The sequence below is a fragment of the Anoplopoma fimbria genome, chromosome 6, assembly GCF_027596085.1.
Source record: "Anoplopoma fimbria isolate UVic2021 breed Golden Eagle Sablefish chromosome 6, Afim_UVic_2022, whole genome shotgun sequence".
Lineage (NCBI taxonomy): Eukaryota > Metazoa > Chordata > Actinopteri > Perciformes > Anoplopomatidae > Anoplopoma > Anoplopoma fimbria.
The window spans coordinates 18,409,684-18,433,055 of record NC_072454.1 but is presented as its reverse complement, the minus strand read 5'-3'; the positions used below and the strand labels follow the sequence as shown (position 1 = coordinate 18,433,055).

At 42.6% G+C, this 23,372-nt stretch overlaps 2 protein-coding genes across 2 annotated transcripts in view; both read left to right on the top strand.

Annotated features, from left to right (window-relative positions):
• Positions 1–10,122, top strand: part of lyst (lysosomal trafficking regulator) — a 55,144-nt gene extending 45,022 nt beyond the window's left edge. Inside the window, 19 exon segments of the mRNA XM_054599729.1 lie at positions 608–753; positions 857–953; positions 1,144–1,205; positions 1,402–1,457; positions 1,554–1,706; positions 2,928–3,172; positions 3,580–3,646; positions 3,736–3,892; positions 4,447–4,587; positions 4,707–4,924; positions 5,012–5,242; positions 5,351–5,540; positions 5,634–5,770; positions 5,938–6,036; positions 6,570–6,709; positions 6,838–6,935; positions 7,026–7,182; positions 7,571–7,642; positions 7,762–10,122. Coding sequence (XP_054455704.1) covers positions 608–753; positions 857–953; positions 1,144–1,205; positions 1,402–1,457; positions 1,554–1,706; positions 2,928–3,172; positions 3,580–3,646; positions 3,736–3,892; positions 4,447–4,587; positions 4,707–4,924; positions 5,012–5,242; positions 5,351–5,540; positions 5,634–5,770; positions 5,938–6,036; positions 6,570–6,709; positions 6,838–6,935; positions 7,026–7,182; positions 7,571–7,642; positions 7,762–7,900 — 2,605 coding nt within the window. The 3' untranslated portion in view covers positions 7,901–10,122.
• A 765-nt stretch (positions 10,123–10,887) lies between these two features.
• Positions 10,888–22,935, top strand: LOC129092323 (guanine nucleotide-binding protein G(I)/G(S)/G(O) subunit gamma-4). The gene is made up of 3 exons (XM_054600234.1): positions 10,888–10,939; positions 12,196–12,301; positions 20,786–22,935. The coding sequence occupies exons 2-3, from the start codon at positions 12,203–12,205 to the stop codon at positions 20,912–20,914; spliced, it is 228 nt and encodes a 75-aa protein (XP_054456209.1). The 5' UTR covers positions 10,888–10,939; positions 12,196–12,202; the 3' UTR covers positions 20,915–22,935.
• The last annotated feature ends 437 nt before the right edge of the window (positions 22,936–23,372 follow it).

The window sequence follows — 23,372 nt, the reverse complement described above, 5'->3', positions numbered from 1 at the left end:
GGGGCTTACGCAATATTGCAACAAAGTACAATAATCAAGTTATTTCTGTAATGAAGATGGACAGCTTTGCCGAGCTTTACTAATACACAGCTTAAAGCTCAACGCTAATATCAGCATGCTAACATATTCATAAGTGACAACACTGACATGCTGATGTTTATCAGGTACAACGTTTAGAATGTTCACCTTTGTAGTTTAGTATATTAGCATTCTTACATTGCTAATTAGCATAAACTATTTGAGTTGCTACCTGCAATACATGAAAATGTAAGGGAATACCAAAGTTATTATTATTGATTCAGAGGAGTCTGTCTGTACAAATGTCATGGCAGTCTCCAGAGTAGTTGTTGAGATATTTCATTCTGGACCTTAGTGGTTGACTGACTGGCCGACATTTGCATCCTTGTTCTGTTTCAAATCCTTTCCCACAATGCCAAAAATAATAATATGGTGAAGAAATACCAAATGCACCCCCCCCATTACCTAAAGCAATATTGAGGACATGACCTTGGTGTCCTCAGTGGTAGCTAATGCTTTGCAGTGATGTAACTTTTGTATTGATACCAGAAGACAAACAGTTTTAAAGGACTTTAATGATCTGTTTCAGTGCGGTTTGGTACGACCAGACATCCTACCCAACGTCGTGGCAGCTGGACCCCACCGAAGGGCCAAACCGGGAGCGAAGGCGGTTACAGAGATGCTACCTCACCATTCCTAACAAATACCTGCTCAAAGACAGACGCAAGTCTGAAGGTGAATAAACCCTCTTACTTATAGCTGTATGTCAAAATTCTGTCTTGTGCTAGTGTGTCCGTCTCCTTCAGTGTTCTTTATCTGACCTCCATGTCTTTTTAAGACACAGTGAAGCCACCATTGTCCTTCCTGTTTGAGGATAAGACCCACTCCTCCTTCTCCTCCACTGTCAAAGACAAAGCCACCAGCGAGCCCATCAGGTAAAATGTTTTGTCCCTCTCTCACTTTTCCTGCCTGTAAGTCTTCAGTAAACATCAAATCCCTCTCAGGAGGACAAGGTGATCTTTAGAAGACACATAAATGTCTCATCAACTTGTGCTAAATTGATTAGTGTCCATGCTTTATTCAGATGATGTGTTTCTTGTATGAGAAATGTCTCTTTGTCCTTAGGTTCACCAGACGGTGCATCAGCGTCGCCCCCTCTAGAGAGACAGCAGGGGAGCTACTTCTGGGTAAGACACTGACCGTCTCTCACAGCTGCTCCATGCATAATAGAGTCAGCCGGTCAACAAGGCACAAAGAGTAACATGCTCTCACTGAGGCACTAGAGAGTATTGCTCTCCCCTATTTGTTAGTTATTCAGATGGGAAGGCCTGTGTTTTTTTTGTCTCAGTACACCAAATCTCGTCCCTCTGTGTTGTATCACAGGAAAGTCTGGGATGTACTTTGTGGAGGACAATGCTGCTGATGCTCACGACAACCAGGTAAAGCCAGAGGACTGTTCAGGATTATTCTCTGCCAGAGGGTTACCTGAGTCCGCCTGGCGACTCAAGACCGGATGTTTTGATCTGTTTGGACAGAGCCTTCATGGGGAGACCGAGGCACCCTCTTTCTCCTGGACGTACGAGGAGATTAAGGAGGTGCACAAGCGCTGGTGGCAGCTAAGAGACAACGCTGTGGAGATATTCCTCACCAACGGCAGGACCCTGCTGCTGGCCTTTGACAACACCAAGGTGAGGCATAAAAAAACAAGTCGCTTAGAATGAAAATGAAGGATGCCATGTTGTGACTGGAAAGTTGGCTATTCAGGAAACGGATGCTGGAATGAATGTTGACTTTTTTTTTTTTTAATCAATGACATACAGTAGTGATTTTTACTTAAGCTGTTTCATTTCATTATTGCAAAGAACTGAGGTGGCTTATCATTCATAACTAGACTGCACAGCAGATCACAAGAGAGAAATTCAGCCCATGTTTCATTTGAATATAAAAATGAAGCTACAAAGGATGGACTTGAAAATGACAAGATCAAAGAGCTTATTGATGCTCAAAGAAAAAGAAATTATGAAAAGACACAATCATGCAGCTTAACAAAATGTAATTATTGAAATGCATTTTTGGTATTCTTCCCCTAATACCTGCAGAGCTCTGTAAGTTCTGTGCCATCAGTCACGATGATAAGATACAGTACTGTCATACTCTACAGGAAAAACACTTCAGTAAATTACTGAAACAGTGTTACGATATGGTTGACTTTTAAGCAAGTCTTGCTTTACATCAGGTATTTCCAATCAAAGGAAGTAAAGACATGCTCAGCACATGGAGGCAAAACTGATCAAATCTGTCCTGTCTGTGGACTCGCAAAAACCTTTCCTGGATAAATATGCAAAATGAATTTTCTCTATGCATTAATTTCTGTTTGAGACTGATTTGTAATATTTTTCAGTTTTATGTTTCAACTTCTGTTGAATGGGTTGTCATGACATTTGTTAAACACATTCATTTACCCCACTAGATGAATTGTAGATTCTCTGCTGATCCTCTGACTTCTCAACTGTCACCATCATCATGTCACAGTTTTAATTTGTCCTACACTTTGGTTTATGACCAAATACCTGCAGAACTAGAGAAATGTCCAGCTGTTATTCCCGTTGTGTAACATGTAGAAAATGTAGAAAATGTAAGTATGCTAACATGATAAACTAAGATGATGAACATGGTAAACATTATGACTGACTGACTTCTCCAAAGAACAACCTCACAGAGCCGCTGGCATGGCTCTAGGCTTTGTTAGGTTGTGCTTAGTATGTTTAGATTTATTGATAGTCGACAGTAGAGACATGGCAGGAAACAAAGGTGTGACTTTACATTACTTTTGTGAGTTAGTACTTTCTACATGCTTCACTTCAGTCGTGACTCTAGAAATGGAAAATGTCACTTTGTTCTCGCCTTAGTTCCGTGACGATGTCTACCACAACATCCTGACCTCTGACCTGCCCAACCTGCTGGAGCACGGAAACATCACGGCGCTCACTCAGCTGTGGGGCTCGGGTCAGATCTCTAACTTCGAGTACCTGACACATCTCAACAAGCACGCAGGCCGCTCCTTCAACGACCTCATGCAGTACCCGGTGTTTCCCTTTATCTTGCGAGATTACACCAGTGAGACGATCGACCTGCAGGACACAAACATCTACAGGTCAGTGGTGGATGGCAGCTCTGTTAATATGTTTTGAAAGGCATTTGGCATTTGAGGAGTTTCATTCGATTTTTATAAAGAAATTAAATTATATAATGTTTTTAGGATTCTTCTTGGGCACTGTATAAAAGATATGTACCTCCTTGATGTACTTAGGTGTTAAAATACGTATAACACTCTGAAATATTTTTACAGTAAGACTTGTTTATGCCAGAGCCATTCTGCACTATGATTTTATATCAGACATATGAAATTGACATATAGAATTTATTTATTTTTTGATAAGCGGGATGAAAAATGAATTATCTTTGAATTCATGACTTTTATATCATTTATAATTAGTCGATTTTCACTTGTCACAGTTGAACGTCATGGCTCATTACTGTTTTGCTTGCATTTTGTTGCAGGAATTTAATCAAACCCATCGCAGTCCAATCAAAAGAGAAAGAAGATCGCTACGTGGATAATTACAGGGTATGGCCTGTTGTACATTTCAGCATGTGTTTCTTGAGTGTATTGAATGTTCTGATAAGAAAACATGTGTGTGTTTGTTTGTTGTGCAGTACCTTGAGGAGGAGTACAAAAAGGGCATTCGTGAAGATGACCCCATGCCTCCTGTCCAGCCTTACCACTACGGCTCACACTACTCCAACAGCGGTACTGTGCTGCACTTCCTGGTTCGAATGCCTCCGTTCACCAAGATGTTCCTTGCATACCAGGGTGAGTCACACATTAAGTTTTACTAAAAATGAAGGTAGAAAAAGTCTCCAGCTGCATTGTCTTTTACAATATCTTTAGTTTCCACAAGTACTGTAAATGTAAACTGACTGACAGGCCAGTGCTTTTTATCAGAAGATAATCTCCATAAAGCTTTTAGCATCACAGAGTGCCACCTGTCTGCATTACATTGACTGCTCCATTTGTGGTTGATGCCGAGGCTTTTAGTACTGAAAAGTTGGAACGTCCTGATCTCAGATCTGACTGAGCAGCGCGTTGCCATAGTCACGTGGCATCTCATGTGTTAGCCATAAAAGGTTACTTCATCTTTATACTTTTCTCTGATCAACTCCTCGCCCTTCAATTCCTTTTCTCCTATATCCTCCTTTCTTGTTAATTATTTTTTTAATTTATCCGTCTCTCCCCTCTGATCCTCCAAGGCATCTTTTTATGTGATTGTAAATGTATTCAGCAAGCGTGTTCTCCAAGGTCATGAAAGGGGATCTTTTCAATCAGTGAGTCGAATCTGTAATTAGATTGTCTTTGGCCTTAATCAGACCAGAGCTTTGATATCCCGGACCGGACGTTTCACTCTATGAACACCACGTGGCGCCTGTCCTCCTACGAGTCTATGACTGATGTGAAGGAGCTCATCCCTGAGTTTTTCTACCTCCCAGAATTCTTGGTCAACAGAGAGGGTAATTATTTTTCATCCCATTTATTTATCTATATACCTACCATTTGCATCAGCATACATTTTTCATATCTTCTCATTTATTTAAAAAGTTGTAAAAACAAATTTAAATTGCCTTCACAGGTTTTGATTTTGGTGTTCGTCAAAATGGTGAGAGAGTGAATCATGTGAATTTGCCGCCCTGGGCCCGCAACGACCCACGTCTGTTCATCTTGATCCACCGGCAAGCGCTTGAGTCGGACCAGGTCTCCCAGACGCTGTGCCAGTGGATCGACCTGGTGTTTGGGCTCAAGCAGAAAGGCAAAGCAGCTGTCCACGCCATCAATGTCTTCCACCCAGCTGTAAGTACCTGCTTATTTCACTTTTGATGGATATAATTGGGGAAAATTGTTGTTGCTTATAAGAGGCTTTTATATCATTTTTCACAGACCTATTTTGGCATGGACGTTTCGGCTGTTGAGGACCCAGTGCAGCGACGGGCCCTGGAGACGATGATCAAAACATACGGACAGACACCCAGGCAGCTCTTCAACGCCTCTCATGTCAGCAGGGCCGGCCCCAAACTCATGATGGAGGGGGAGCTGCCGGCAGCCATGGGTCTCCTGGTTCAGCTGGCCTTCAGAGAAACCAGAGAACAGGCCAAAGAAATAGTGTGCCCGGTAATCTGCTCTGTGATGATAGTGACTCTGCTAGCCTGAAACGACACAATACATCGCACATGCAATGATCCGCTGCTCACTTGGCAATTTCCTCTTCCTCCCCCACAGAGCCCACTGCCATGGATCAAAGGTCTGAAGTGGGGTGAGTATGTGGGCTCGCCCTCTGCTCCAGACCCAGTGGTGTGCTTCAGTCAGCCACACGGGGAGAGGTTCGGATCCCTGCTGGCTCTGCCAACGCGAGCCATCTGCGGGCTGTCCCGCAAGTTCTGCCTTATGATGATTTACAGCAAGGAGCAGGGTAGGACGCCCACCAGTCACTCAGCCTGGATGCACTGGATGGTTTGCATAATGTCCTGCTGACTCAATTAACTTTATGTTCCCTACTCCTTAGGTGTTCGGAGCATGCACAGCACAGACATCCAGTGGTCGGCCATCTTGAGCTGGGGCTACGCAGACAACATATTGAGGCTCAAGAGCAAGCAGAGTGAACCGCCTATCAACTTCATTCAGTGTTCACAGCTGCACCAGGTAAACACCAGTTAAACTCTGAAGCTTAAAAAAAAACAGATCACCTGTAAATGACAGGGATTACTGGGCTCCTGTCAGTGTTACGCAACTCTACACTGAGGATCGACCAATATGCCGTCAGGTTTCTCTTTCCTCCGTCCAACCGTCTGTCTCTCTCTCTCCTGCAGGTGACCAGCTGCGCCTGGGTGCCTGATGGCTGCCAGCTATTTACAGGCAGCAAGTGTGGAGTCATCACCGCCTACAGCAACCGCTTCACCACCACAACGGTGGGTTTCCATGGCGACGTCCCCCTCTAACCTTCCGCCTCCACATCAACACCCAATCCACCCACCTGACTCCCATTACCCCCCCCCACACCACACACACACACACACACACACACACACACACACACACACACACACACACACCTACCCCTGTTTAGACCGCCTCACCGTGCTCAAACTCAAACGCTGGGCTTCATTAGTCACATCACAGTTGCCCTTGAAACACATTTCCACTGAGCCTACAAGTGGGATTACAGGTCTGGGAGTTCAGTCATCAGAGAGGCTTTTTAGACTTTCATTGGTCCCCACCAATAGGCATCTAGATTTCCTGGGTTTTTTTCTGTCTCTGAAGGGTGTTTCAATAGCAATTGATTTGTGCTGTTCAGAAAATCCTGTTGGAGATTCATTAATGTAGTGTTTTGTAGGACACAGTAAAAACCGAGGTACTTCATCCATGCTAATTCTGAGCTATATGCAACTATTCAGTCCTGCATGTCCTCTGTATATGGTCTCTGATATGTGTCTTTCCATAGCCGTCAGAGATGGAGGTGGAATCTCAGGTTCATCTATACGGACACACAGGGGAAGTCACCAGCCTGTTTGTCTGCAAACCCTACAGCATCCTCATCAGTGTCAGCCAAGATGGCACCTGTATCCTCTGGGACCTCAACAGGTCAGTGTGTGTGTGAGAGATAGGGGGGGGAAAAAAAGAAAAGCTTTAATGATATATTTTGTCTTTTTGTGCGAATATCAAATGATGACGAGAAATCTAAAGTAAAGTGATGCTCTGTGTTTCTTCAGGCTCTGTTATGTACAAAGCCTCACAGGCCACAAAAGCCCAGTGACTGCAGTGTCCGCCAGCGAGACCACGGGTGACATCGCAACAGTTTGTGACTCAGGTGAAGACCGCTCTGCTCAGTCTCCTCTCAGAGTTTATCATGCCACTTTTCCAGACTGACACAATGTTTGACACGATTCTGTGTATGCAGTGGGCGGAGGCAGCGACCTGCGTCTGTGGACGGTGAACGGTGACCTCATCGGTCACGTCCACTGCAGAGAGATCATTTGCTCCGTGGCCTTCTCCAACCAGCCGGAGGGCGTGTCCGTCAACGTCATCGCCGGTGGGCTGGAGAACGGCGTCGTAAGGTGAGCGGGCACTCGTTTTTTCACATTTATGTGCTCCCTTACTCAAGACAATAATTTATTCACACTAGTGTTTTGTATGTGGCGTAGTGGAGAGCAAGGTAGTTCTCCAATCAGAGGGTCGGTGGTTCGATACCCGGCTTCGGCAGTCGATGTGTCCTTGGGCAAGACACTTAACCCCAAGTTGCTCCCGAAGGCTTGCCATCGGTGTGGACTGGATGTTGCATGAATGTTAGTTAGAGTCTGATGGTGGCACCTTGCATGGTAGCCTGTCATCAGTGTGTGAATGGGTGAATGATATGTAATATACTACTGATTGTAAGTCGCTTTGGATAAAAGCGTCTGCTAAATGACTGTAATGTAATGTAATGTATGTATGAAATATTTCCAGGCTGTGGAGCACCTGGGATTTAAAACCAGTGAGAGAGATCACCTTTTCCAAGTCAAGCAAACCCATCATCAGGTATCTCATCAGAGCTACAAAGATTGTTATTCTTTGCTTTTATGTGATGCCACTTGCCAAAATATATGTGTGATTCTGTTGGGAATACTGATGATATTGTCTCCTCCTGCATGCCTCAGCCTGACCTACTCGTGTGACGGCCACCACCTCTACACAGCCAACAGCGAGGGCACAGTGATGGCGTGGTGTCGGCGGGACCAGCAGCGCATGAAGCTCCCCATGTTCTACTCCTTCCTGAGCAGCTACGCTGCAGGCTGACTTCGTGTCTGATGTTTACTACTGACCAGTTCTCAGCAAGAGGAGCCCCCTCCCCCTCCTCCCCCCCCTTCCCCTCCTCCTCCACCTCCTCTCTGCACTGACAGGGAGGAGGATCTGTCAGCATGGCCTCAACATCCCTGAACCCTCCCCTAACTCTTAACTAAAGCCATCCCCAGCTGAGCAAACTCTACCACAGCCGCTCCCAGCATCATGAAATGATTATGAAAATAGTATTATATGTATAAAAATATATATTTATAAACATACTGAAGTGGAATGTTGGGTAGAGTGGATGAATATTTGGCTGAGGCTGCAACAGACACTTTATATACAAAATGTATTTCTGAGGGAGTGTTTGATTTGTTAAGTCTTATTATTTTGTTAATTGCTGTTGAGTTTTTGCTGTGCAGATCCTTGCCTGATGTTGATTTTTTTTCCCCCTGTTTCCTGGTAAGCTGCTATCATCTGGCTAAAGCCAGACCCAAAGTGTTAAGACCCCCGTCTCTCACCTCGGCAGCACTTGTATCTCCCGCAGCGCGTCGTATGACAGATTGCTGCCAGAGCTCGGCGAGCGCGTCCTGCTGACGCTGCAGTAGCTAGGAGGGAGGGAGCCCCTCCTCGCGTCTGTCACCAGGAGATGTCCCGCTCTGTGGGAGTGAGACGCCACTCTGCTGGGCTGTCTGCTGGGCTGTCTGCTCCACTCAAGTCTGCACACTAGTGTCATAGCCCTGCATCACTGAGCTGCATTGGAGCTCAGTCGGGGGACGATGGGATGAACTGTTCCTTGTGTTGCCTGTTGTTGTGTCCTACTTTTGCATGCTAGAACGATGCTGACCTTGACAGAATGTATGTGGATGTGACATGTATTGTCATGATACTCCTTTAATAAGGCCTGCCTTGGTTGAACCTGTCCTCTTGCATTGAGAAATGTTGATATTCATTTATTTATTTATTAGAGCACCACGGAGGCTCATCTTTCCTTCTTTACTTTCCTTGTGTTTTACTGACTACTCAAATGCACTTAAACCTTTTCACTACTTAATTTAGTTTGCTGAAATTCTGAGAAATTAACAAACCGCATTAGATTCCTGAAGCAGCAGCAGAAGAAGCCAAGAGGAATCACCTGAACGCCCCATTGCTGAGCTACGAAAAAGAGTGCAGTAGTTGGGTGGGCGTGGTGAAGAGCATAATGTCCAGCTGACTGAGGTTAGAACAGTTAGCGTTTCCTGCACTGATGAGGTTTACAGCATATTTCATAATCCTATACACTACACTCATCAGTCCAGGAAACACTCAACCAAATATCGCTTTCCTTAACCCATCATTCATGGGTCCATGCAGCTATTCTTTACATTCCCACTTTACCTACGATACTTTCAGTTTGTCTCTATAATATGTGTGAAATGATAGTAAAAGCACTTTTTTTTTTATCAGCTACCATTCAATTCAAGGAGAGCCAATGATCTGTGGTCTTAACATGAACTGAGCTTTGATTTAATTCCAATAATAAGTCTAATCAAGAAAGCAATATCAGACACGCAATAGGTCATTTTTGTCATGAGTTTGTTTTAACACAGCTGTGAAGATGCAGTGAGCCTTCTGTGATAAAAAAATAATGATGTCTTAAATTTCACACTTGTTTTTTGACTTGTTTACGAGAAAGGGAATATTTCATGGCATCATTCCTTTTGTGTTGTTATCTTGATTTTTTTTTTTTTCCTTCTCATTCCACCAGGACCCTTGTTGTGTGCAGCAACAGGCCTGTACAGGACATGATGTTACTGTTTGTTTACTGTGTTTTCTTTCATGTGTACATACATTTCCTCCTTAAAATGTATAAAAGTGTATGTCTATGAGATCCAAAACCTTTTCTTTTCTCTCATACATCCTCATGTGAGATTGTATGAATGTTTTCCCCCCTTTTACTGAGAACGTGGCAAAAGACAAGAGGAAAATGTTATAATTGGCGATGTGTTTTTTGTGCTATCTGACACAGAAGGAAATATATTTTTTCTGTTGATAACTTAAGCTATGCATAATTTAAGATCATTGTCTTGAGTTGAAATCACCTCTCTTGGCTGGTTTTGGCATCATGGATTAAGGTTCTGAAGGACATGTTTTATGTTTATTTCTGTTTGTATATATGTGCGTGTGTGTGTGTGTGTGTGTGTATGTATGGACAAACAAAGTGATGAGTATATTATAAATATATATAAATATTTGAAGAGATATGACAACATCTTGTGGTTTGTGTCTATTTGCGTGGTGCTTTCAGGGGCACTAACGCGAGAAGAAACCTAGGTGATACTGCATACATTACTGTATTAGATCAGAAGCATGACTAGGGGAAAATTGATTATGATTTAAATCGATGGAATCGAGAACTGCAATGCAAATCCCCCCCCCAAAGATCAGCGTTGTTCTGGATGAGGCCCATGAGTTACTATGGGGGGGAACCCGGTGATGTCAAAGCTGATGTAAAAAATGAAATGGGGAAGCCTGCAGATCTCAGGTGCCTTCTGCAGCAATAAAGCAAATTAGAAAAACCAGCGGATGCTTATTCGACTAATGGGCTGTCTCGCTGCGTTTAGGGCCAGTTTGTACAGCAGAAACGCATCCCGGCTTGTTGCTGCTGCTGCAGCTACGGGTCCACTGATCGAGTGCTCCCTGCCCTACAGCCTGTATCTGATCGTCATACAGAGGTTTCCCCCCCTGCTGCATGCGTAACATCTCTCCAAGTCCAGCCGCGGTGCTTACCAAGACCTCACCGCTTGGATCTCATCTTCCTACACGGAATACGCACGACTCGCGCTGAGCGAACCGCTGAGGCGAAATTAAAACGCCAGGATTTACCTCCTCGGGTTCAGTCCAGACCGAAACGAGGCTGGGATTTCCTTCTTATCATTTGATATTTGACAGATCCTCTTTTTTTTTTTTTTTTTTTGTGTGTGTGTGTGTGTGTGTGTGTGTGTGTGTGTGTGGTGTTGGGTGGAGTCAACCCGGAATTCTCCAAATTGGAAAACCATTGGCACATTTCAGGTAGGTCGGCGGCCGTAGCCTACATTATTATGCTCATAGCCGAGCAATGCAACGAGGCATCAATATGTTGTTTAATGTAAATCCTGCATGCAAAATCATTTGGGTTTTTTTTGTTTTTTTTCCTCGTGATGTGGGGTTTCTGTCTTCTGCTCTGACCAGGGCCGCAGCTCGCACGGCGTGTGTCCACAATTTCATCCCTTTAGAAATAAGAGTCGCCCATGTTTGACAGATCTGCATCAACAATTAGCATCGTTACATTCGGATAAAACGGTGTAGAGCCCGTTAAAGCCCCTAACGTAGCCGTGTGAGCTTGAGGATGGGCGACTCGAAGGGAAACCTAAATGGAAAAGGCCTGATAGCTTCCTACGAGGGTGTGAATAAAAACCTATAAATTGGCTTTAGAGCCATGAAGGGTGGGATTGGAAAATGAATTAACCGTCTGCATCCCCCTTTACAAAACATCTGCATGATAATATCCGTTTGAATACAGTTAGATTCGATGTAAATGTAATAAATAAGCAAATCGATGCAAAAAGAAAATTCCACAGTGAGTGTGATTTTGAGTCAACAGCACCCCACCTCAGTCATGTTTTCATGCAAATTGTTATAAGACACATCTGTGGTCAGGTGTCATTTCTCACCTCCTGAAGTGCCATACTGGGACATTTCAGGAGTAGGGGGTCAAGGGGCCCAAAATGAGAGCAAGATGTAGTCTTTAGGTTGCATATTGCTAGATGCACAGAAAGGCTGATTACAATGGGGCAGATTCAATCTCTGCAGTTGCATTGATGCACACTGTGGAGAAAGTTGAGTGTTCTTCTCAAATCTGTAGGTGCCGGCGCAGAGGAAGGAAAGTTGCAGGTCTGATTCCCTTGGAAGGGTCCAAGAACTGATAATTCAAAGGAAATAAGGCGACATAAACCCCTAAATGCGTGCTTTAACGCCCTTGAGCAAATAAGAGCAACTTGACCAGAAAACAAAAAAAACAATCATGCATGAGCACAGACTGTAAAATGACAAATTGCTGTCCAGCTGCTGCCTTTTTAAGCTCTTTCTTCAGATAAAATGGAGCTTGGCTGCTGTAAAACAGAATCCCCCAGACAAAATGGGTCCTTTAAATAAAAAGGTTGTGGCAGAGAATGGCTGCTCCGAGGGGGGGTAGAGACATCGCCAGGGGGGGATGCTGCTTTGTTGATTTAATGTGATGTTCATTGACTCTATGTGTCCCCCTTTTGTGCCTGTGTTTGGTGTTACAGGAGCACCATGAAGGACGGTATCGCCAACAACAGCACAGCCAGCATCTCCCAAGCCAGGAAATCTGTGGAGCAGCTGAAGATGGAGGCCTGTATGGATAGGATAAAGGTACAGGGTTTTTATTTTTACCTGTGTCTGAGCAAATATTTGCATGTGTTTCTATTTTACCACATATGCAATGTGTGGATTTATAAATCAATCTGGCTGGTGAACATTATTCTAAAAACATTATCAGTTGTTGTACTTGCCACTTATTGCCACTTATGCAGCTACACGCTTTGTTAGGTCTCTATTTAATGTGATTAACGTGATAAAGATCTGTGTGTAACCCCCACTGATTTAGAAATATTCAGTGTATATAACAGTACAATATCCTCTTTACATTACATTACATTACAGTCATTTAGCAGACGCTTTTATCCAAAGCGACTTACAGGAAGTGTATTCAACATAGGTATTCAAGAGAACTACTAGTCACCAGAAGTCATAAGTGCATCTCCTTTCTTAAACAAGCATCTTAAAGCATAAACCAGAGCAAAAGTATAGTGCAGAGGCAAATTACTACGAAAACAATAATTGCAACAGACTAATACGAATATAATAAGTGCTACAAACTACTACGAATAGGATAAGTGCAGTAAACAAATACGAATTCAATAAGTGCAGCGAACTGATACGAATACAGTGAGTGCAACAACTAATACAAATGCAATAAATGCTACGAGGAAGGGTCAGGGTAGTACTTCTTGAAGAGGTGAGTTTTCAGCCTGCACCTAAAGATGGGCAGCGACTCTGCTGTCCTGACGTCGGTGGGGAGTTCATTCCACCACTGAGGGGCCAGGACAGAAAAAAGCTGTGACCGGGTGGATCGGCCGCAGGGACCTCTGAGCGACGGGGCAACCAATCGCCCCGAGGCAGCAGAGCGAAGTGGTTGGGCGGGGGTGTAGGGCTTGACCAAGGCCTGGAGATAGGAAGGAGCTGTTCCTTTCACTGCTCTGTAGGCTAGCACCAGAGTCTTAAACTGGATGCGAGCTCTTACAGGGAGCCAGTGTAGAGAACGGAGAAGGGAAGTTGTGTGAGAGAACTTGGGGCGATTGAACACCAGACGTGCTGCAGCTTTCTGGACAAGCTCCAGGGGTCTGATGGCCGACGCCGGGGCTCCGGCAAGTAGTGAGTTGCAGTAGTCCAGGCGGGAGATGACCAGAGCCTGGATGAGCACCTGCGCCGTCTCATCAGTGAGGAAGGGGCGAATCCTCCTGATGTTGTAGAGGAGGAATCTGCAGGAGCGTGTGACCGATGCAATGTTTGCTGAGAACGACAGTTGGTCGTCCAGGATCACACCCAGATTCCTCACAGTCCGAGTTGGCGTCACCACGGCATCATCAATGGTGATGGACAGGTCTCGGTGCGGGCAGCCCTTCCCCGGGAGGAACAGTAGCTCGGTTTTGTCCAGGTTGAGCTTCAGGTGGTGTGTCGCCATCCACTTCGAGATGTCAGCCAAGCACGCAGCAATGCGTGCCTCCACTTGGGTGTCACCGGGAGGAAATGACAAGACCAGCTGGGTGTCATCGGCATAACAATGGTAAGAGAAGTCATGCGAGCGAATAACAGAACCCAGAGATGTTGTGTAGAGCGAGAAGAGGAGGGGGCCCAGAACTGAGCCTTGTGGGACCCCTGTAGTCAGCATGCGTGGTTCCGACACGGCCCCTCTCCATGTCACCTGGTAGGATCGGCCTGTCAGGTAGGACGCAAACAGGGAGAGTGCAGAGCCTGAGACGCCCATCCCCTCGAGGGTGGAGAGGAGGATCTGGTGGTTCACCGTGTCAAACGCCGCTGACAGGTCCAGGAGAATCAGGACAGAGGAGACAGAGAATCTTAAAAGAAATTGTTTAATATTTTTTTGGGAAATACGCTTATTCGCGAGAGTCAGTTGAAAAGATTGATGCCAATCTGATGTCCACTGTAAATATGAAGCTACAGCCAGCAGCTGGTTAGCTTAGTATAATATAAAGGCTGGAAACAGCTAAACTGGCTCTAAATTCAGTACCTCAAAAGCTCACTACCACGTTACATTTCATTATATCTGGTTGGTTGGAAGTAAGAATTCCGTTTTTGTACAAATTAAACAAACAAGATATAACGTTGATTAGTGAGCTTTAGAGGGCTTGGAAGGGGAATTTTGTTACCTTCAGTGTCAGCCAGGCTAGCTGTTTCACCTGGTGTACAGTCTTTATGCTAAGCTAAGCTAACCGCTGCTCTTTCCAGCTTCACATGTAATGAAGAGAGAGACTTGAGAATGGTTCAGATAAGAATTCAAGATAAGTTCCTTATGTTGATACCAATGTCCACTGTTGCGCACTATTTGCCATCTCAATGCATTCTGACTGCATACCATATATTGGAAGGACTGATGCAGTAGCAGTAAACCATCACCATGCCCTTGTATCTGTCCTTCATGAAGTTTCTGTTCTTTAAAAGAGCACTCCGCGAATTTAGCAATGCACTCCGATAACAATGTCGGACAGTTTTTTTAAAAAAGGATCAGAATTCATGAAGCAGAACCAGATATATATCATCTTTTATATTCCGTACATTCTTCTACCTCGTCAAAACCTTGAGCCTACGTTCTAACTTGGTAGTCGACAGTTTGTACAGAGATTCAGGTCTGTTGTGCTAGTAGCAGCTAATGCAACCTTGAGCTCTAGCGTCAAGCAGAGATAAGCAGCTGGCTACAGTGGCCTGACAACTAAATTAATGTTTCCCACCTTAGTTTAGAGCATCTTCTAACAGTCGTAACATGAATCTTCAGTTCACCTTAAAAGAGCCGGTGTCGCCACCTCTCTGTCAGAGTTTATCCACTGTCAACAGCTGGGAGACCCAAGCAGAGGCATGCTGGGCTTCGGTGATTGTTGACCACTTCTGACATTAGTTTTCTACCAATTTGGGTCACCTTCTCTGAGTCTGATCCCAAAGATTGTCCTGGTTCAAATTCCCAGTTGCATCAAAGAAAATGTGGACATTCAAATTTGCTTGCTTGTTCTACCTAATAATCATATTCCTGATACCCATACCCTCCTGCAGCTCAATCAGTTCAGGCCTCATAAAGAGTATGTGTCCTTATCAAACAGCACTTGGTTAAACATTGACATTTGAGCCCTTTATGCTCTTTATGGCATTTGAGTTCAGTCACCATACTTTAAAATGTCATAATATTCTAACTGTAAATAGAGATGTCTATTATCCACTCCTTAAATCAAACCATTCCTAGAAGTCATTGTTTTTACTGCATGTTGTTTTCACCCCAATAAACAGCTATATTTCGTGAATATGTTTTTGGTGTATGAAGGGGTGGCTGTTCATGAACCACCTCTTGTGCAACTTAAAGGCCGTGACACCATCTCATTCGGTATGCCCCTCATGTGCTGAGGGAATGATTGCCCCACAGCCCCGAGGCTGTTCGCTCAGCATTATAGCCAGGGCCTGGAAGCCTGCCATACACCATCATCCCTACTCAGCACAACAAAGGCTGCTTCCAAGAAAACCACCTCTTCTTAAAAAAATAAAGTGATTATCCCCAACATGTAATCAGGGTTTGGAAGATTACATTACATTACATTACATTACAGTCATTTAGCAGACGCTTTTATCCAAAGCGACTTACAGGAAGTGTATTCAACATAGGTATTCAAGAGAACTACTAGTCACAAGATGTATCAGGAAGACCTCTGATTTAACCTACAAGTTGACTTTTTGGCACCACTCGTCTCATTTAAATCTTTTCAGATATTTACATGTTATTTTTAATGAGAAGAGTATAAGGCCAGTGTGTTGAGTTAGGGGGATCTATTGTCAGAAATTAAATAAAGTATTCATTGTGTTTTCATCAGTATATAATCAATCACCTGAAACTAAGAATCCTTGTGTTTTTGTAAGAATAAGCCTTTCGTATCTATATAGGGAGCAGGTCTTCTTTCACAGAGTCCACCATGTTTCTACGCTAACCCAGAATGGACAAACCAATAGTTACCTCAAACACAAAGCATACCGAAAATCGTTTAGATTATAAAATATTTAATTCCAAACTATAAATTGAGAAAAAATGATTGAATCCCTGTTTTTCACCTCAAACAGTAAATTGAGTGAAACTGCATCAATATTGCCATTAAATTGCAAATCATAATATATCTTGAAGCCTCTATGTGTTCAGTTGTATTAATTTATGATTGAATGATAATTCCTTTTAATAATAACAGTCTGTGACATTATTATATTAGTACTATTTAAAAGTGTAGTAAGATTCACCCTTTCAGGTACTTTATTAGACAAAGTGATTAGACACAGCATCCTGTCTTCTCTTCTTGGGGTCTTGGGCGACAGTTGCTGCTAGTTCTTCCAGTTTTTAGACAGAGCCCGCAACTTTAGCTGTTTCAGCAAAATGGAAATAATTTTAGGCGATGGTAGATAGCAGTTGAAGTTGTTGATATCTGTGCTGCTTTTGATTCTTCTCAGGCTGGCTTCGGATACTTAAAAGACAGTAAAATGTTTGAGTAAAGACTAAGACTGATGCCACGTTCACGACACATCATACCGTAACAGCGGGGTGGGAAAAAAAAGAAATTCCAAAGTGTCAACAAAATCGCTGCAAAGTCATAATCGCTGGCAAATAAAGCAAATCCAATATCAACTTCCACTATAATTGATTCTATGAGTTGATTTTGAGATGTTTGATTTGACTAATTCAAGAGGAGCTTAGCATTTTATGGCAAAAGACATGTCACACCTGAATGTTAATTAATTTAAATGTCAGGTCTGATCTATATCTGAAATGCTTCCACTCTGCTCCATAGTGGGTCTGACAAATACTTGAGCTTTCTGAATAATTGACTTCTGCCGTCTCATTTGATCTCATTTGTTGTCATCTTTGCGAGAGACAAAGCTGTGTTAGTTTCTTTTTACAAAAAGACAACCAACCTTGTTCCTTTGCTTGGTAGGCACATATGAGTTCATTAAATTATTGTAGTAGGTGTTTGATCAGACCAGAACTTCTCAACTCTTAAAAAAACACCATGTAATTTGTAATCAAGTAAAACGTGACATTATTAAAGTTTGGTTTTCAGCCAATTATGAGCACATTTATCTGAAATATTCGACAAAAGGCACTGGGTTCACATACAGCTTTACTCTTTGTTTCAGTGCTCACATTTCTTAATAAATTATTAGCTATAATAATGTTCCAAGAAAAACTTAATGAATGCATTAAGGAGGAAAAACGTTTCCACTGATTAAGGCAGCAGACCACATTAGACCTTAGGCAGTTATAAATATTATATTAAGTTATTTATATAACATTTTTGCTAATTCAAAAGTGAGAAAATAACTTTATATGGGAGAGTTGGTGTGTCACTCTTAACATAGAATTTCAGTGTGATCAGCATGATTTCACACACGTTTTATTTTCTAAGCAGCAGCAGTTTGATGACTGAAAGGCAGGCAGCTGTTTGTGCTTTAATAACCACTTGGCACATCAGATATGGAGATCCAAGTCATTCTTCAACTTTTTTCCAACGGCCTGAAAAAAGAACCACTGAAGTAGAACGTGGCTGCAAATGAAAGCAGAAAAAAGTACAAAGAAAGACGAGGAAACAGACAGTTGGCCGCGTTGGGCGATCCCTTAAATTTAATTAAGGGAGAGAGTGAAAGAGAGAGTGTATCAGTGACAAGAAGAGTCTCTGTGCTGCTGATTGAGGGATCAGCACGTTCTCATTAATTGCTCAATCAGCCAAAGGAATGTGATCTGTGCTAATTAGAAGGACTCTCCTTCCATCACGGGGCTGCAGTGTAATTACAGTCAGTCTGGGCCTAATGACACACTGTGCAATACCACTTTTTGTCCTGTGGGGCTCCCGTTCTCTGCAGAAACTCTGGCTGCAGTTACATGATAGTATAATTATTGCATTTTCTTTGATTATGAGAATAATTACACTGTTTAGTTGCATCGCAAGAGCCAGCTTTGATAATGTACCCACTTTGTGCAGACTCAGATTAGTGCCGGAATTAGGTTTAGGAGACAGAAATTTGATATAAATATGCCCCCAGAGTATGAACTTAATACAATAGCCCAGTTAGATCAGAATAAGTGTTGGCCTAACTGACCAAATACCTATTAAACTATTGATATTCCCATCCTCTGCTGTTCTTTTTTTTGCTGTTTTGTCTAAGTGCAGCCCCACAGAGCAGCGTGCGTGGCTGTACAGCATGAAATACCCAGTGGTTCCCGAACTTTTTGCTTTATGTGACCCCTTAAAATGAAGCAATGACCTCTTTTGGAGCATTTGTAGATTCCCTATTGGACTAATAGTATCCAGTGTCCTGAACCCTTGGTGGGGGACCACTGAAGTAAAGATACATTAAAAAACCTGTGGTATTTTGCTTCAGAGATGCAAGAAATATATATTCATATGCTGATATTTATTCTTAATTAGATATCTATTTTTAAATGAAAGGTGTCTTGCAAGGAAAGGATACGACTGCATGTGATATTCTATATTTTCTATATTTTTCTAATCATCAATTACATGAAGAGCCCAAAACCAACAATTGCTCTTAGTGGCAAATATTTCATGTGTAGCCAAAGCCCTCATTATTTGAGGAGATTTCAGAGCCTTTTTAAAAGGGAAGGCATATACAGTATTTGAAAGCTGTTTAATAGATTTACATCTTCAGTAGGAACAGAAGTCAGAAAGAATTGAGAGACTGACTAATGTGTAGTTGTTTAGTTGCCTTTGTGTTCCTTTTAAACAACAGAAATATCACTGAACAACCCTTTAGACATTTTATTTTATGCTGTGAGACCATAAAAATGGTACTGAAGCTGATAGGCAGAATGATGGATTTTGTGCGTTGTATTCTCTTGTGGGGGCAGCAGTGGGTGAGGTGAAATGGCACACAGGAGATCAGATGGCTCTGTCCTCGACGTGGATCCCAGAGCCCTCGCAGTCCCTCTGATGCAGCTGCTCCTCTGCTCTCCATTTGCTGTCTCCCCCTCCCATAACCTCCCACTCGGCTCCCAATAGAGACCTACATTCACATGCAGTCTGGCCGTAATGTAAAAAAAGATATAGTCAGCGTTTGACTTTGAAAAATACTCTACACAAGGCAGAAAGTGTGTTGTCCCGTCCACCTTTCAAGGTCCTGCCTTACCACCTGTCAGTCTTCTGAATGAGCTGTCAGTTCTTATTGCCTGAGGCTGACCTTAGCCAACGGGCATCAGTGCAGTCGCCACAGGCACCGACGAATCAGAAACACAGACAATATGCAATTTAAAAGAAAGAAGAACCAAGGAACATTCTTTAAAAGTTCAGCTCCAAAAATATTTTCTCGAGGAACAAACACACAGGGAGTTCCAGACCATTGTGAACTTCACTGCAAATCCCTCTAAATTAAAACACACACAAGAAGGGTCGCACAGTTCTCCTCCAGTACTCCATGCTTCATTCACATTGCAAAATTCACCTAGAAAATATTTAATTTTCACGAATGAAGAAAAGTACAAGACAAAAATAAATGAACATAAATACAAAACAATAATACAAACCAACTTTTCAAAATGCTTTTCACAAAATACAATTATTCATCAGTGGTAGTAGTGTGGCTAAATGGATGGCAATATTGGTCGGCCAATCTGCATCTTTGCAGAGTATTTGATGGTTTTAGTAAAGGCATTCCTGGTCCCCAGTGGATGAATCCTGATAACTTTTGTGCACTGTGGACATTTCTTCAAGTGCGATATTTCAACCATCTTATTTTCCTGCAGCCGGACATCAGTCAGCCAGTAGCAGGCTGGGTAGTGAAATAGCCTTAGGTACCAGCTGGGAACGCTTAGCTCCCATCCTCTCTGTCCTCCTGGGGCATTTGACTGAGGGGTGGAGGACGATGATTGGCTTATGGTCTGCCTCAGTTTATCCAATCCGTAACAATCCTTCTCTGATGAGGATGAGTGTTCCCTATCAAATGCAATACAAATACATTATACAGAAATAGTTTGTTTTATGACTAAACGCTTGTAAAACTAATAACATTTCTGTCAGCCTCAGTGGGTTTGACTTCAACACTTAACTCCATAAACAAAAAATCACATTAGTCTAAATAAATCCACAGCAGCATCTAAACTGTGTAGTGTTCAATTGCTTGTTTGGTATTTTCTGCCTTTATTAGATAGCAACAGTGGGACATGAGAGTAAAAGATGGAGAGAGAAAGAGGCAGCAAAGGTCCCCAGCCAGATTTGAACTTTTAAGTCAGATGATGAATTATATATCAGAAAACCGGAAACAACCTCAGACAACACGCTGATGAAGGCAAGATAGCTGAAAATGTTGTAAATAAAGCAGGGTGTGCTGGAATAGAATGTGACTAGTTTAAACATCCCAAACATCACTTAAGATTCTGGTAAAGAGTTGGAGTCATGTGAAGGAGACATCTATGTGATCAGAAGGTGGACATGCATCTTCATTTTATCTAATAGCTATAATGTAATAGTCAGAGAGACATCTAATCGCCTATGCATGTCCTTTTCCTTTGTCTCAACATTTCAGGTCTCCAAAGCGGCTGCAGACCTGATGGCATACTGCGACGCCCACATACGCGACGACCCCCTTATCATGCCAGTCCCCGCCTCCGAGAACCCTTTCCGGGAGAAGAAGTTCTTCTGCACCATCCTCTGATGACCTGCCGGTCGAGCTGTATGGGTGCAGGCATGGCGTTGCCTGCCTTCTCTGTCTTCACCACACCTGAAGCTACTGGCCATAGGCGTTGAGTTGAGTTTTGCCAGGTGGACACTCTGTTGTTGGTCAGCTCTGTCCTGGTGGCTGAAGGTTTTGGGGGAGTCAACTACCAAACTGGCAACCCAATGAGCGTATCATGTCTTGTTAAATAGGTTTGTTATTGCTTTGTTATTAGAGAACAGCCTTGCTCAGTGCTTAATGAGATGAGAGATGTTTTTTTTCTTTTATTGTGCTAGATCTTAACATGCCTCAGGAAACAGAAATTTGCCCAGTGTCTTTGACTTTTTTAAATTTTTATTTTCCTTCCCTTTACCTGAATAAAAAAGCATTAATCTTTTTTATTATCTTGAACATATCTTAAGTTAGTTTTAATTGCTCTCAGTGCACGTTTGACTATTTGTAGCTAAATTTACTGAAATCTCTACTGAAATTTGACACTTCCCTCACTAGTGGTTTCTCTTTCAATTTGCCTCTAGAGTCACAAACAATTAACCTGCTCGTTTTAGTGCGGCAGTACAGTCAGATTCAGATAAGAGCCCAGAAACAGAAACCTTATCTCGCCTAGAAAATAATTTGTTTGTGCCAACTGCTCTGGTAATAAGAAGGAGATGGCTGCACATCAGTTCTGCTGCAAATAAATAAATATACTCTGTATTTATTGAAAGGTGCAGAGCTAATGTTTCAGCAGTGAGATGAGTTCCTCAGGGTTATCAGTGTGTAAACAACCCTTAGGTCAAAAATGTTTTATGAATCTGGACCCTCCTTCTCAGGCCCACTCTAATGCACTATATCCTGGGCACTCCTTTGATTTACTCATCATATACTTCATCCACTTCAAATCAGAGACACTATTGGTTAATCCTGAAGCCCCTGACTGGAATATTTTTACAAGTCGCAGGACATCTTTTTTCCTTTATTTCCTTAACGGTCTCATTTGTTTTCTGGGCATGTTTCCTGAGCCTGATTCTTTTTGCCTATCCTAGAGTGAATGGCAAGGCCTTTGACATTAATGCCAAACCAGAGGCCTGCATGTTCCTCCGCTCCTTTTTGACAGCCTCCTCTGTTTCCGAGGGACTGTCAGTCTTTTAGAGTGTACAGTATGTTACAGTGCCAATTTCTGTGAGAGCAGTGTGATCTTCACACTGTGCTCCCGCAGCCTTTTTTCCGTTTGTTTGTTTTTGGAAGAAAAAGCACACTGTCGAAAAATTTCCTTTACATGGTAGTTGAATAGCATTTGCTAATTTTTACGATGAATTGTTATGATCGTTATTAATATTGTTATTATCAGTCGTATTATTGATGGTTTGTTGCACAGCACTGACAGCTACATGACGTGTAGTGCTACTAAGCTTGTATGATACTTAGGAGAAAAAAACCATTTATAAATCATGCAATTATTGATACTATCTGACTATTTTTTAAGAATAACGGTAAGGGTCGGTTTACATAATATAATATGATCCCTTTGGTGGTTGAGGCTTTTTGCATTATTGTTTCTGTAAAATTAAAAGAAATTTCCTTATGGTACTTGAACAGCCATCGCATTAGGAATCAAACTGAAATGGACTGTCACAAGCTATTTGACTCAAATTGTTTTCAGGATAATTATTGTCTTTATTTCCTAAATCGAAAAACCTGAGACTGACCTCAGGGCGCTCCCACTGACCTCATCTTAAGGATTGTGCCAAATCTGAAACAAGAAATATAACGGTTAGAGATGAATATTGCATGGATTTATTTCTATCTTTAACAGAGAGAACTATTATGATATGAAATATTGCCTCTTCGTTGACTTTCGAAGTGCTACTCTGCACATAAGAATCTCCTTGGAGTTCGGATATGTCGACAATGTGCAGCTGTATTCATGAATGGTATTATCGTTTTGGTAAAAAAGAAAATAGCATTTAAATAGCAGGCTTTGTAAATCCTTTGATGGATCAAATGAATTAAAGGAAAACGGCAACCCCAATGTGCTGTGTCTTCAATAACTCTGCCTCGTGTCGCTCACTGACGTTTGGAGCTACAGCTTGTCTGATCACACTGAAAGCATAAAAGGCCACTGCAAATCGTTCTGGGTCTCACGGATGAACATGATATTCTGATGTGTAGTGGAGACCTCCTGTGGCTGAGCTGAACCATAGGCCATCTGGATGCACTGTTCATGCGCCATGGCATTTTTTTTTTATAGGACTGTGATTCAATTCAGCCTCAGCCAGTTTTCCTTTTACTCTACAGATAGAAAAAAAAGCATCTTCCGACACCACAGGGCGCATGAAGAATATCCATTATAATGAATCAGGGTATCTGCCACTGACTCATTTTCTGTTGAAGCTGTTCATGCATCCATCAGGCATGCATTTACAGCCTCGTTTTTTACCAAGTTTGGTTGATATTGGTT

What these genes read in the sequence shown, in the direction of transcription:
- LOC129092323 (XM_054600234.1), top strand. Translation starts at nt 12,203, where the DNA reads ATGAAGGACGGTATCGCCAACAACAGCACAGCCAGCATCTCCCAAGCC. An exon ending in CCTGTATGGATAGGATAAAG is followed by an intron (nt 12,302 to 20,785) that starts GTACAGGGTTTT and finishes TCAACATTTCAG; the next exon opens with GTCTCCAAAGCGGCTGCAGA.